The 13,267-nt window shown below is 44.2% G+C and overlaps 1 protein-coding gene across 5 annotated transcripts; it reads left to right on the top strand.

Annotated features, from left to right (window-relative positions):
• The first annotated feature begins 2,857 nt into the window (after positions 1-2,857).
• Positions 2,858-13,100, top strand: tpx2 (TPX2 microtubule nucleation factor). 5 transcript variants are annotated; one of them, XM_064304931.1, is made up of 17 exons: positions 2,858-3,161; positions 4,107-4,227; positions 5,346-5,480; positions 5,691-5,811; positions 6,144-6,230; positions 6,865-6,951; positions 7,871-7,992; positions 8,104-8,258; positions 8,477-8,648; positions 9,123-9,261; positions 9,612-9,828; positions 10,164-10,259; positions 10,418-10,591; positions 10,770-10,907; positions 11,948-12,056; positions 12,382-12,548; positions 12,845-13,100. In XM_064304931.1, exons 2-17 carry the CDS (start codon positions 4,122-4,124, stop codon positions 12,953-12,955), a joined length of 2,136 nt encoding a protein of 711 aa, XP_064161001.1. In that variant the 5' UTR covers positions 2,858-3,161; positions 4,107-4,121; the 3' UTR covers positions 12,956-13,100. The 5 variants fall into 5 exon arrangements, with proteins under 5 accessions (XP_064161001.1, XP_064160998.1, XP_064160997.1 ...); XM_064304928.1 differs by having other exon boundaries at positions 2,860-3,161; positions 11,945-12,056; XM_064304927.1 differs by having other exon boundaries at positions 2,860-3,161; positions 10,770-10,916.
• The last annotated feature ends 167 nt before the right edge of the window (positions 13,101-13,267 follow it).

Raw genomic sequence — 13,267 nt, 5'->3', positions numbered from 1 at the left:
ACAAGAGCCCTGCACTGATGCATTAACACCCAGCACAGCTAAGCATTAGCTCAGCTACTTCTGTAAACACACACATAATAAGAGGACATTCATTTATCTGCAGCTTTATATGCACCATTTATTTAGCATGCATTACTTCCATGATTATTTGTATAACCGGGGGGTTGTGTGTGTTTGTGTGAAATACATGTATATATATATAGTGAGCCCCATAATGTTCAGGGCAGAAACTTTTTTTTTTTCTTGATTTATGTTCTTTGATGTATGATGAACAACCACTACCACAAAAGTTCAAAGAACCCTGGCCGTGTCCAAATCAGACACAGTCTTGAGCTACTTCACGTCGCTTTGGATAAAGGCATCTTCCAAATAAATGTAATGTAATGTAACTTCAGTTACTGGTACTTTAGCAAAACTGTCATGTCTATCAGTGTCACATTTTTGAGTCTGATTTCACATGCCAAAACAAGCACAAGCTTTTTACACAAAATTTTAAGCTAATTGTGTTGTTTCATCTCACATAGTAGAACTATCACATATCATATCATGTATCAAATCATATTATCATATCAAAAGGACCATATGACAGTTACAGTAGGTCTAGTCCTGATTGGTGGGGTACATTTAATTATGCTTATTTTGTCTTATCTTTATACGTGTCAATTTGACCATTTGAGTGTGTAGCCGTTTGCCCAGAGAATGGTGGCATGTCTCTGACTATCTTGCCTGTGGCCAAGGGACATCTTGTTTCCAGAACCAGTGAATCTTGGTGCCATTGTCATTTCTGTGTAGTTGTTGTAAGCTCTGGTGTCTTTAAGACTGTTCTGTCTTAATTTGTGAGCTTGACAATGAGTGCCCGGGTGTTCTTCAAATATCAGGCTTAATACAGGCATTCCAGATCAGCCACTTTATGAGGTGGCTGTAAAGTATATGCTATTCTCAGGGGATATATGGGCTGTATCTGGATGAATTTTCCTCTGGAGACGAATACTGATTTATAGAGAAACACTGAATGCAATCTGTGACTATGTTGTTTTCTCCATACACATGAATACCTATCTGTGCTGCAACCTGCTACCCTAAGGACAGAGTTTCTGCCACCACACTGTTAAGAATATTTTATTAATCCATGTGTGGAAATTACATTGCATTTCACTCATCCAATTACTAATTACAAATAAAACACAGCAAAATAAAATACTCTTAAAAAGAAACCTTGCCCCTCAATAAAATATAAGGCTTAAAATATCTCCAACAGGTGAAAAACTCAACACGATTCTGGAGAATGGCAATAGCAGTCTCCACACTTCACATTTGCTATTCTTTCTTCAACCGGTGTCTTATAACACAGTCAAACTATGCCGGTGTTTTTCTATTTTTCGACTCTTCGCCACGTGAGTCTGTGCGTCAAGCTACACACTACGCCATGAACCAACCATGGCTGCTTTTCTTTAACGTAATTTCTCCAATTATAATTTAAATAATACTGCAGACAGGAGCATATAGACCATGAACTGTAGATTGATTACAGTGGACCGTCACAATGCACCAAGTGATTTGTCTGTAGTGGTTAGCCCTTTGATTAAAAGTAATGGCTCTTTCAGTAAACAATTCATATCCATCAACCGCATGAAAATTTTTATACTTTTATTTAAATAACTTCAAAAAAGGAAAACACAGTATATCTATTAAACAAATTACAACCAGAAATAACTGACAAAATATAGCACAACCAGATCTTGTTAAATTACACAACTTATCAATACAAAGTATTATTTTCAGAATATTCAAAATAAAGACTTAAAAACTTTTTAAAAGTTACACAAAAAAGGCTTGTTACCAAAATATTGATTTAATACAAAATTAAACAACTCTGTAAAAATATTATTTACAAATGGGTACAAACAAGTTCTAATTTTACATTTCTTTTCAATATTCTCCAGTCACTGTTTGTTAGACACTGTCTCTGTATTTGGGCAGTATATTGTGGCTTTGTACAGGGCTGTGCCCTGTTGCCTCAGTTCTGAATTGCCCACATTTTCTGCATGAATTTGCAATTAGTCTGGGTGACATGTGGGTTAATCAGCAGACAGTGCACCTGAGCTGGTGGGAGCAAGAACAGGTGCAGGACCAGCAGCAGCAGATCCACTCTGACAGTATAGGGCACATACAGGCGGTTCATAAACATACACAGCACACTCACAAGCACTGTCAGTTACATAATAATCCAGGTCTTACATTTTACAGCTGCTTGAAACAAGAATAAGGACAAATTTACAGAACTGGAAGTGGCAAAGGTCTATTATTTGGTCCTCACAGAGGCTGTAAAGAAGGGGGAGATGATCTGGATGAATTTTGCAGTACTAGACCAGGACTGGTGTGCAGGAGAGGTTGGAATTGGCATGAAGGTGGTTGAATCATGTGTGGTGGTCCAAACTTAGCAACATACTGCAAATTTAATATAACATAAGCATCCTCCAGCTAAATTACTATCAGAGATGGTAGAAGAAAAATAGACAGTCTCTGTTACTAAACGAGCGTTGGCTAGGTTTTCATCTTAATTTAATTTCTTAACTTAGGAATCATACAAAATTCCACTGCGTTCTTGCGGATTTTGTCGCAATGCGTTTAAAAGTTGTGTTGCAACATTTGATTGGCAAGAAATTGACGAGCGTAACGAGTCCCGATTGGTACGAAATGAAGGTGCAGAGAACGGGAAGATCTGGTTGGTTAGAAATCACCGACAGATTCCTCTTGCTTCCTCGGGTTGGGGAGCAGTAGTTTTGGTCATGGGGGAAGAGATAGAAAAATTGAGGGAAGAAGGGGAATAAGAAAAATTAGGAGGAAAAAAGAGAAAAAGAAAGAAGGAGAAATCGAATGAGTTTTATGATTGTTGTGCTCGCTTCCTTTCTTGGCGTCCTTGCTCCGCCCATCGTGGCTCCTTGGTACTGCAGATAACAAGCCCCAACCCGGAAATTGCTGGCGATAGGTTGGTTTAAAATCGCAAGAAATTCAAATCGCAACTGACCGTCGATGTGCTAGCAGGGTCGCTTTCTTCTTGGCTATAAACACAAATTTACTCAGTTGCTGTATTTCCAGCAATTTCCACGTAGGGAGTTGGTTATTTTTAAATCCGCTCTGTGGAGCCAAAGGCTTTAAAGGTAAGATAGAACTGACCACTTTACTGTGTTTTGTCTGTTTTGGCGTTCGCTTCTGTAAGGTCTCCAAACTCCATCTAGCGCTTGATGTAGCTAACGTTAGCTAGTTGGCTATTCACTTAAAGTTAACAGTGATTTCGCCCGAAGTTTTATTTTTTCGCGCTGAATTGTTGAGCCATCATGTCTTAAATTAGTCCTTTAACGCTGTATCCAATTAGCTACCTTAACGAGTAGCTCGCTAATTAACTTGCGTTGATTTCCTATAATGACATAGCTGCCACCCACTTTAGTCTTTAGTTTGCAAAATCCTTTCCCCACATAATACAAGTTAGCTAGCAATAACACTACTGCTCTTGTGAGTATTAGTCTATAGCTAGATCTAGAGTGAAAGAATGCGCCTGTTTACAGCAAATCGCAGAGGTAATGTAGTTGCTATAATTTCTGAATATAATGGTATTGTCTATGGTATGGGTACTTTTTCCCAATGACTGGCCTGCGATTTAAAGTAACGCTAGTTATCAACTAGTTAATACCTAGCATGATTAACATTACTAGATGTAGCTCATTGTGATTACATTGATTGCAGTTTTACTCGCACGTTTTTTTGTTTGTTTTTGCATCAGTGTAGTTCTTGCGAAATCAAACTAGCTACATAGTCTTGCTAACCTTAGCTAGCTATAGGTAGGTTCTGGCTCTGCAGGTGGTTAGCTAGTTAGGTAGAAAAGTTATCAACGAGGTTAGCCAAGTTATTGGTTTCCTCATGCAAGCTAAATTGTGCTTTCTCCTGATGCGAAATAGCTATGATTCCCTTGGTAGATTACATGTGTTTCTTTTGAATCGCATGGTCAGCTAGTCGAAATGTGTTAATACCTGCCTCATTGGCTGGTTAAAGAATTGTTATACTAAGCGGAATGCTGTTAACAACTTGCGTGACTTGTTTGTCGAAAGGAAGACTGGCCTGCAATGGATCTGCATGAAGAAAAAACTGCCGTTTACGAGTTTGATGCCCCGTCCCATGTCATTGACTTCAGTTCTTTGGACACAGACGACAATGCTGACAATTGGTTTGGTAAGTTGAGTGATCTGGTTTATTTGATTTTTGTATGTAAAAAACGTGAGCTACATTTGATTACAGGAAATACGCTCCGTGACCATTTTGGTGTTGGTAAACTTTGGCGTTTTTTGTAGGCGGAGTCAAACTGGTGCAGAAAGAACGGTCTCTTAACGTTAGATAATGTAGACTAGTGGTGGTAGCAAAAAGATCTGAGCGTGAAACTCACCGTTAGTTTGCTAACTCATAGCAAACAATATTATGGATCCTCAGGACATAATGTCTAGTTATTTTAAAGAGGTGATTGTTCACTACATTTGTTACGGGGGTAGCTATATTTTCAGAGCCCAAAATTTTAACTTAGCAAGCGCTAATTCCGCTGAGGTTTCGTTGAATTTACGATCTTTCTTTTTTACGAGTTTTCCAGCGGGCAACTCGTCCACCAGAACATCTTGTGTCTGGGAAATCGGGATTCTAGATGCAACACAAATTTGCGGAGTTGTGACGTATTCATGATTCTTGAGAGAACTACAACCATTTTGTGCTCATTCATTCTGGAAACTATACATATAACCTGTATGCCGTAGTACAATATGCCAGTTGAATAATTATATGCTTGCTCTATAAACTGGATTGTGTTATAAATGTAAGTTATTAACTTGCCCTACGTCATTCATTTCTGGTTGAGTACTGGAGAAAACTTTACCTGGTATGAAATTGGCAATGCAGAGACGAGATATACAAAATGATACCATTAGTCTAGTTTGTTCTGTTAATGTTACAGTCTACTATTTGTTTCAAAGGGAGTGCACGAGAATGGTATTCAATACAAATGACAGGCAACAGCACAAGATATTTTGTCGGTGTTTCTGGGACTTTGTCAACTCGACTCTGATAAGTTTGCTGTTTTCTGCTACCCACGATGCGTGCGCAATGTCGGGACGTTGACGTAGGCTCCAAAATGGTCTATACCTACGCAAATTGACTAGATCTGTGGTTTTGTTTACAAGGCTTTGTGCCTAGCCTGAAGCTGCAGGTAAACTGATTTGTTTTGTACTGTGATGTTGGTACATCACCAAGTTCAGTTGGTAGAATCAAACTAAATTGATGAAACTGCTTTTTATTTTTTTTTGTAGACCAGGTGGCAGGCCCAAATACAGTGGGTCTGCTCATTACTCCGAAGGCCGAGAAACCTCTTGGCAGGCCCCGCAGAATGGACCTCCCTAAGGCTGTGGTGTCTCCCAGATGTGAAGATGGCAATGCTGCCAGAGGTCAGTATTTCACTGATCTGTTTTCATAATTCTGCTATTAATGGCTGTTGCTAGCCCCTTGCAAATTGTCATGCACTGTAAAATAAAAAAAAAGGCTACAAAATTACAGTAAATTGAGGTAATTACAGTGCTTTTGTGGTGAGCAGCTGCCCTGGAGTGGACTCAGATTCTGTAGATATTTGAGGAACTTGTGTATAATCTCGTATTCAGTTACAGACCAAGGGAGTCCGAATACGCTGGCAATACCAAATGTTGTGACCTCATGGGGCAATGCAGGCCCATCTACGTCAAGTCAAAACCAGAGGAACGGCCCATCCCGTCAACCACGCAGGTGTGTGTGGTTGTGCATGCCCATTTCATTTACATTTCGGTTTGTCATGGCGTTAAACTTGTGTGCCATGTTGAAGCAGTGTTTTACTGTAGTGTTTTGAGTTGCATCAGTGCAAATCTGTATGGCTCTGTAATCTGGGGATGAGCAAATTTTACCCCTGCAGTTGAGTTTTTAGTTTTGGCTGCTGGCTTGCTCACTCAGGGCCCAGAGTTGAGTTCCATTTTCCCCAATGTTTATGCTCACTAGGAAATGGCAGATGAAGAGGGGGTTCTCCCCCCCCCCTTAAAGCACTTAACTGGATGGATGACTCCTGTGTATTGCCTGTTCTCCAGGGTGTCAAAGCGCTTGGAAGCAGGCAGACGGCAAGGGAAGGGACCCACTGCTGTGCCTGCCGCACCCCCAACTAAGAAGCCACGCAGGTGAGGGGACCGATGACCTGTCCTGCCTGCAGAGTAGCTACTGCTATACAAGGTTTTTTTGTTTTCAGAAACGAGCATGCATATGCAGTCCCAGGCAGTGTCTGAAACTGCTTACTTGCCTACTGTTGACTACACAAGTTGAGCACTTAAGTCAAGTATGTGAAATTTTCTCTTGATGTACTTAAAATCCTCAGATATACTTATTTTTGGGGTTTTGCTGAGTATTTTGGAGTACCCTTTTCAGGAAGTAAGCCATACTTATTAGGAGGTCCCACAAAAAAGCAATTTCAGCCCACCCAAGACATTTCAATGCTGGGATACGGTTTAGATATGTCATAGCAAAAAGCTGTGTTCCGTTTGTTTTTATCTGCTAGTTGGCAAGCTACGGACTTGTAATGCCAGGTCCGACTACCTGGTGGGAGAAATTTACCAGTAGTTTATAATTAATTCACGTGTCAATCACTATGGTTCTGAGGGGAACCCCGGTTGATCACGTTGTGCTGGCCACTGGAAAACTAGAATTCTAGCCAAAAAATGTGGGTACCCCTGGTTTATGACCAGCCTGTTCAGCACATTGTAATGCATGAAGTGGCCTCACCTATTGATGCGTGATGCTGGATTTTTGTTTTTCCAGGAGCTCGGTGTCCCGGTCCCTGCGCCGCAGTGGGACGACTGGGAGCCAGAGGCCCCGCAGATCGGCTGTGCCCCCGTCCAGCATCAGGTGAGCTCACACTAGGGTTCGGCGATATGGCCAGAGTATCAAACCACAATTTTTAAATGTCACAATTCACATTTTTATGTTGCTTTTTTTTAAAGGTGCAGTATTTAAGTTTGTTGTAGAACACTTCACATTTGGTAAAAATTCCTTGACATCTTTACAGATAAATAAATTAAAAGGTCTAAAAGAAAACTGGTCTCAGGCTCTGAAATCCACCACTCCAGATTTTACTGTGCCTGTGTCTTAACCAATCAGGACAGCAGCTCTCTGCCATGCCTGCATGTCAATCATGTTGCTGTTCAGTGGTGCCAGAGCACTGAGAGCCGGTAGGTTTGCACAGAGCTTCACAGATAAGAGCAAAGCAGAGGTAGCTAACATTACTGCAGAGTTGGGGCTAAAGCTAGAGCTCCAAACGATGCAGAACTTCAATACTTCCTTGTAATCTTGCATTTAAAACCATTAAAACTATATTTTTTACTCTGAATTTGACATTAAGACTTGGATAATAATAAGCAATGGCATTTTCATTTAACCCAATTCATTAGTTGAGCCTTTAGCTACAAAAGCAGCTGATGTGATGTTACTGGTGACTAGTGACATGCTGGCTAGCCTCTAAAGGACGTGAAACTACAGTGCTAGTGTCATATGTTTAAAAGACTGTCATATCGCACACCCCTTGCTTGTGAAGCCTTCTCTCAATTCACATTTTGCTGTGTGGTTGAAATGGCTAGCTCTGTAGTTTGGAAGGTTGTATGTGGCTTAAATTTTTATGCGTTCATGCTTTGTCAAATGCCGAAGAAGCACTGAACTGAGGAATCTGTCCTGATCTGTTTGCCAGCATTTTCAGTAGAGCCCACCCCCCGTGCAAATGCATGGGGAAGTGTTCATTCCCTGTGTAATGGTGGGCATGGTTGGTCTGCAGGAGGAACACAAAGCTCAAGAGTTCAGAGCAGCAGGAGGTGGAGCATATGCAGGCCCTGCAGAAGGAGGTTGCCGAGCAGCGCAAGAGGAACGACGCCAGCTTCAAGGCAGCTGTGACAGGAAGTCAGTACTACTCAGACCATACTAAGACCTGCCCGTCCCGTACTGTGGTTTGAGAGTTGTTTTTGAGCAATGTGAACAGTGTTGGTCAAAGTCCCTCTGTGTGGTACCCAGGTCAGCCAGCCAGAAAGCTGGTGCTGTCCACCACGGTTCCGGTGGAGTTCCACTTCCGCACAGACGAGCGGCTGAAGCAGCCAGACGCGGCCCAGGACTCCGCCTACAAAGAGGTGGACTTCAGCTCCCAGCTTCGCAAGCACATGGCCCCCCCTGTAGGTCCCGCCCACTCCTGGAGCTCTGCTGTTGGCCAGAAAATGCACCGCTTAATGATTATATTGAAACTGTAACCACAATGCATTTAATTTTTTTCCAAAGCTGTTGGCGCAAACGTGTTTGAATTTCTTTGCGGCACACATTGAACATGAAGTGTGTGGTGAAAGTGTTGTCAGTCACCTCTGACGTTCTTCCCTTGCCCCTCACTTCTCCTCAGGCGAATGGTCCCAGGGGAGCCACAGTGCCCAAGCCCTTCAACCTGTCGGGCCCCGCTAAACGCAAGCGCGTGGAGACTGAGGCCTACGTGTCTGTGGCAGAGCAGATCGAGCAGTTTCAGAAACGCACGCCGGCCCGCTATCACCTGCGCAGCCGCCAGAGGGAGGAGAAGGGTACGAGAAGGCTTTTGGAACCGCGTGGTACTGTATTGCGGGTTAATGTGGCGGCTGCTGTCTGGTTATGACTGCACTTGGCCCATCAGTCAAGTGAAGATTTGCAGCTAATTTAAGTCTGTCTGGTGCCGCTTTGCCAACATCGAAGTCCTGTGTGAGAAGGAAAGAGGGTGTCATGTTGGTTACGAAGACCACTGACCAATCAATCATTTAAAAAAAAAAAATTTAATTGTTTTTCTCTTTACACATTGTATCAAAACGTTTTATGTCACATTTAAATTTAGCCACTTCTGGTTCTGGGTTTTACTCAGTGCAGTTATCTAGCTTCGTGAAACAGGGCCTTGGTTGTTGTGTCTGGTTGCGTGTGGTAATGTCTGTATGCTGACCTGCTGCTTAAGATCTTTGAACTGCAGGTTAAAGGATGCAAACCTTTTTGACAGATTTTTTAAATTATTTTATTTTTTCCCTCCCAAGGTCCATCCCCAGTTTCAAATAAAAAGCTGAAAATCACCCACCCCCAAACACCCCAGCTCCTAAAGAGGCCGAAGAGCCGACCCGTGGCAGTGAAAAGCAGTGCTGAGGCAGAGGAGGAGGAGCTGGAGAAGATCAGGCAGTATGTTCCACCAACGCAATCCGGCCTTTTCCTGGGAATCTCCATTAGTACTGCACTCCTTCAAATGTTTTCACAAGGAGTGGGCGTCCTCTAGCCTGACTCGCTGATTTTTAAAACGGGCTGCTCGTCCTGTTCACTGAGCTCACTGTCAGCTAGACTGCTTACTACTGAGATGAAGGCTGTGGTTTCACACATCAAAAGTGTGTTCACCCCTTAATGTTATGGGTATTGGCTTGGTGAATGAGCAGCCTCGTATAGCTGAGTGAACTTGCAGTTTCTGTAGCACTGGTGAAAATGAACTTGTGGCCCCCTGTTTAAAAATGTCCATTGCTGCCGTTTCTGTTCCGCAGGTTTAAGTTCAAAGCACTGGAGCTGAACAGGAAGATCTTGGAAGGAGCGGTGATGCCCAAGAAGCCCGCTCCTAAAGAGCCCACGCAGACTGAGGCCTTTCACCTGGAGACAGACCGGCGCATCCAGGAGCGGCAGGCCAGCCGCAAGCCCGAAGAGCCCCAGGACCACACCTTCCACCCCCGGCCTGTCCCCCTGCACATCCTGGAGGACGTGGTGGTGCGTTCTTAATGCCCTCTACAGCGGCTGCTGGGTTGTGGTGCTTCATTTGTCATTGATTGGCCAGTACCCTTTTTTTTTTTTTTTTTGGCCAAAGCCTTAGTGAGCTGCTGATTGGGTAAACTCAAACTAGTATTACAGTTTTAGGTGTATGATCTAAGCCTAAAACCAACTGAATTGCTCCATACAATTGTTTTGTATTGCTGACCATCCTTAGGGGTTAGTCGCTTTGGTCAGTCTTGCAGATATGTATTTGAAGCACATCTGTTGGCTAGATCCTCCTTAAAATCTTTCTTAATGAGATTTACATGGGAAAAAAAATCTTCATATTTCAGGGTGTACCACAGAAGAGGGTGCAGAACCCAACCGTCCCAGAATCCCCTGCTTTCGCTCTAAAGAACCGTGTGCGTGTAGAACACAAAGTGGAGCCGGTGAGTGGATGGACAGATTCTGTCTGTGGATGAGTATATGGCACATTTTGAGCAGTGAGCCCACACGAGGTCTGTGATTGCGTGTTGAGTAAATGAGGCAGTGGCAGTAGTCATAGTTATTGTAGGCTGGGGTTTTAGCGAGCTGTCCTGTGCTGCAGGAGAAGCCGGTACCGCTGGTGAAGGCAAACCCCGTGCCGTACATGGGCCTGCCGTTCCAGCCCAAGCTGCCGGAGAAGAACCAGGTGGAGATGTGCCCCTTCTCCTTCGACGCCCGTGAACAAGAGCGGCTGGCGCTCAAGGGGAGGAGACTGGAGGAACTACGCAATGAAGAGGTAAGACTGCCAAAACATGCTAAAATTCCCTAATGCCAACTATAGCTATATTTGAATGCTTTGGATTCTGGAAAAAGCACTGTAACCCAGAGCCTTGAGCTGCCTCTTCACCTATCTCCTAGTTTCAGTTTGAACCAGGCTTTGTCAATATACCACCCTCTGGCCATGCACCCTTCAGGTCCCCAAGTTCAAGGCGCAGCCGCTGCCGGACTTCAGCGAGGTTCACCTGCCCGCAAAGAAGGTGGCAGTGCCCACCCAGGTGGAGCCCTTCCAGCTCCTGATAGATCAGCGCGGAACGGCCAAGAGTGAACGCTGGGTAAGGCAGGTGAGTTCCTCCCAACACCAGGGGGCGCACCATTTTGAACAGTGGGTCTGTCATTTACGCTAAAGGTGGTTTTAAAAAAAAATACTGAGTCTGCGATTGCCAGAAAACATCTGGGCCACATGCTTAGGCTCAGACTGCGTTGTGTGGGGAGAGAGAGAGAGAGAGAGGAGAGCAGAGCAGAGCAGAAAACAGGAGCACTCTACCATTGAACCACACGGCCTCAATGTTGACCCCTTTGCACGTGTCCCCTGGTGGCCAGGACACTGGCGTCCTGAGTTTGCTCACCTCGGACATTCAGTGCTCCTGCAACAAAACTGAGTGGCCAGTCTGTTCCGGCTTTGTTGACCATACATGACAACTATGCCAAACGCAGAGTTCATTAGTGCCACCATTGTAGCATAGGTCATCTATTTAACAAGGACCCTCCCCTCCCGTCTCATCTGCAACTGTAACCTCAAGTATGACACACTGGTCAATAGCGTCTGTCTGGTTGCTCATGAAAGCATTCTTTCTCCACAAAAAAATTGTATGCCATCGTAAAGGAGTTATCAGTCACCTGAATGAACTGAACAGTTACAACGGTGTAAAATGCTGTTGGGGTTTGCATGTGGTCGATGTAAATTCCTACCCCCGCTATCTGTTTTCGTGTTTATTACTCAAATGGATTGTTCAAGACCATAAATGAACGATCTGTTTGCTCCTGAAAATTCTCCCAAGGTATCTGATATCAGCAAGCTAATTAACTTGTCAACAAAACACTCAACCCACCAGTAGTTTTCTAGGAACCGTGATGTCACTTTTCCTGTTTGGTATAAATGATTTTGTAATTTTTTTAAATTCCCCCAACTGCACCACATGCATCATCTGATTCATACTTTTTGAACTAGCCTAGCTATGAACATTATAAAAAACCATCTCCACACTAACTGCTGGCAGAACTGAAGTGGTGTTGTAGGCTGCTCCTAATTCTAGTGCAGCACATCGAAATGTTCGAGCATGTCTGTCCCAACGCTTCCCTCTGCTCCCAGATGAAGGAGGAGCTGAAGCAGCAGCAGGACGCAGCTATGTTCAAGGCCCGACCCAACACGGTCGTCCACAAGGAGCCTTTCCTGCCAAAGAAGGAGAATCGCTCTATTGTTGGTGAGTGTTGGGTGCTTGTTTGTGCGCGCAGGGTTCCCACGGTGTGTTTCCTATACATGAATCAATGGAGGAATATCCCACTCTTCTAGTTAACAAAGTTAGCGTACTTCCAGATGTCATATCCTCCTAAAAGCAGCCCTGTAGCCCAAAAAAACCTGCATCATACATTTGTACTTAAAATGTTATTGGAAAGAGGGCCTTGAGAAGCATTGAGTGGGAGTCCAGTTTGTCTGCTGGTTGCCAGTCTGTTGGGGCTTCCCCCCTCTGTCTCTCTCTCTGGCTGGCTGGAGCCCTCCTCCCTTTTTGACTACGCCTGTAATCTCAGTTACGGAGGGCTTCCAGCTGAACACGGAGCGCCGGGCCAAAGAGCGGCAGGAGTTTGACCAGGCCATGTGTGAGAAGGAGGCACTGCGGGCACGCATGGAGGAGGAGAGGAGGAGGGAGGAGGAGGAGAGGGAGCAAGACGAAATAACTCGCCTCAGACTGGAGCAGGTACAGTTTTCTCAACCCCCCCAGTACCTCTTCCTATTCCAGTGCTACTCATGTTTTTCCTTCTCCCTGCTATAAATGATGTTCTGTTGGGTTCAGTCTTAAACAGCACGTTCTCTGAACATTTTGCCATATTCTTAGAGATTTCCTGGGGGCATTAAAGTTTGTAATTTATGGCAGCACGCCACGCTATCCCTGTCGCTGAACCATCCATGTTCTGTCAGCGGATTTTCAGTTCAGTGTCCCGTTTTAAAATGTTAATTTTAATGTTCAGAGCCCCTAATCTGCCTCTCCTACAGGTGCACAAAGCTCAGCCGATCCGACACTACAAACCACTGGAGCTGAAGAGGGGAGAGGTGCCCTTGACTGTTCCTCAGTCACCCAACTTCTCTGACCGCTTCCGCCTCTGATCCCACTTCTGACCAACTGCGCCCCCCCCGTCCTATGTGGTGTTCCCTGACAATGCTTTCTCCTGCATTTTATGCTAGTTTTTTTCCTCAATTTTATTTATGTATTCATTTGTGTTCTTGTTTTTCATTAAACAGTTTTATTGAACTAGGTGTGTGTTCTGTCTTCAAATATGAGTTTTGAATTAGTGAAAGACCTTTGCTGGCACAGTGAAATTTCTCTCGGTTTCCCTGCGCTGTCCTGTTGACCTGACTAAGTTTGGCCATCTGGGGGGCATTAGGGCCGCCCTACCTCTGGCCAGCTGGAAAATGGGA

Source organism: Anguilla rostrata, chromosome 13 (assembly GCF_018555375.3).
Source record: "Anguilla rostrata isolate EN2019 chromosome 13, ASM1855537v3, whole genome shotgun sequence".
Classification (NCBI taxonomy): domain Eukaryota; kingdom Metazoa; phylum Chordata; class Actinopteri; order Anguilliformes; family Anguillidae; genus Anguilla; species Anguilla rostrata.
The sequence above is the reverse complement of the archived record's forward strand: the minus strand, read 5'-3'. Positions and strand labels throughout refer to the sequence as shown.

Bases quoted from the DNA above. Each gene is read 5' to 3' on its own strand.
- tpx2 (XM_064304926.1), top strand. From the start codon at position 4,122: ATGGATCTGCATGAAGAAAAAACTGCCGTTTACGAGTTTGATGCCCCG. The intron at 10,260-10,417 runs GTGAGTGGATGG...CCTGTGCTGCAG, and splicing joins TAGAACACAAAGTGGAGCCG to GAGAAGCCGGTACCGCTGGT. The intron at 10,917-11,944 runs GTGAGTTCCTCC...CTCTGCTCCCAG, and splicing joins GTGAACGCTGGGTAAGGCAG to ATGAAGGAGGAGCTGAAGCA.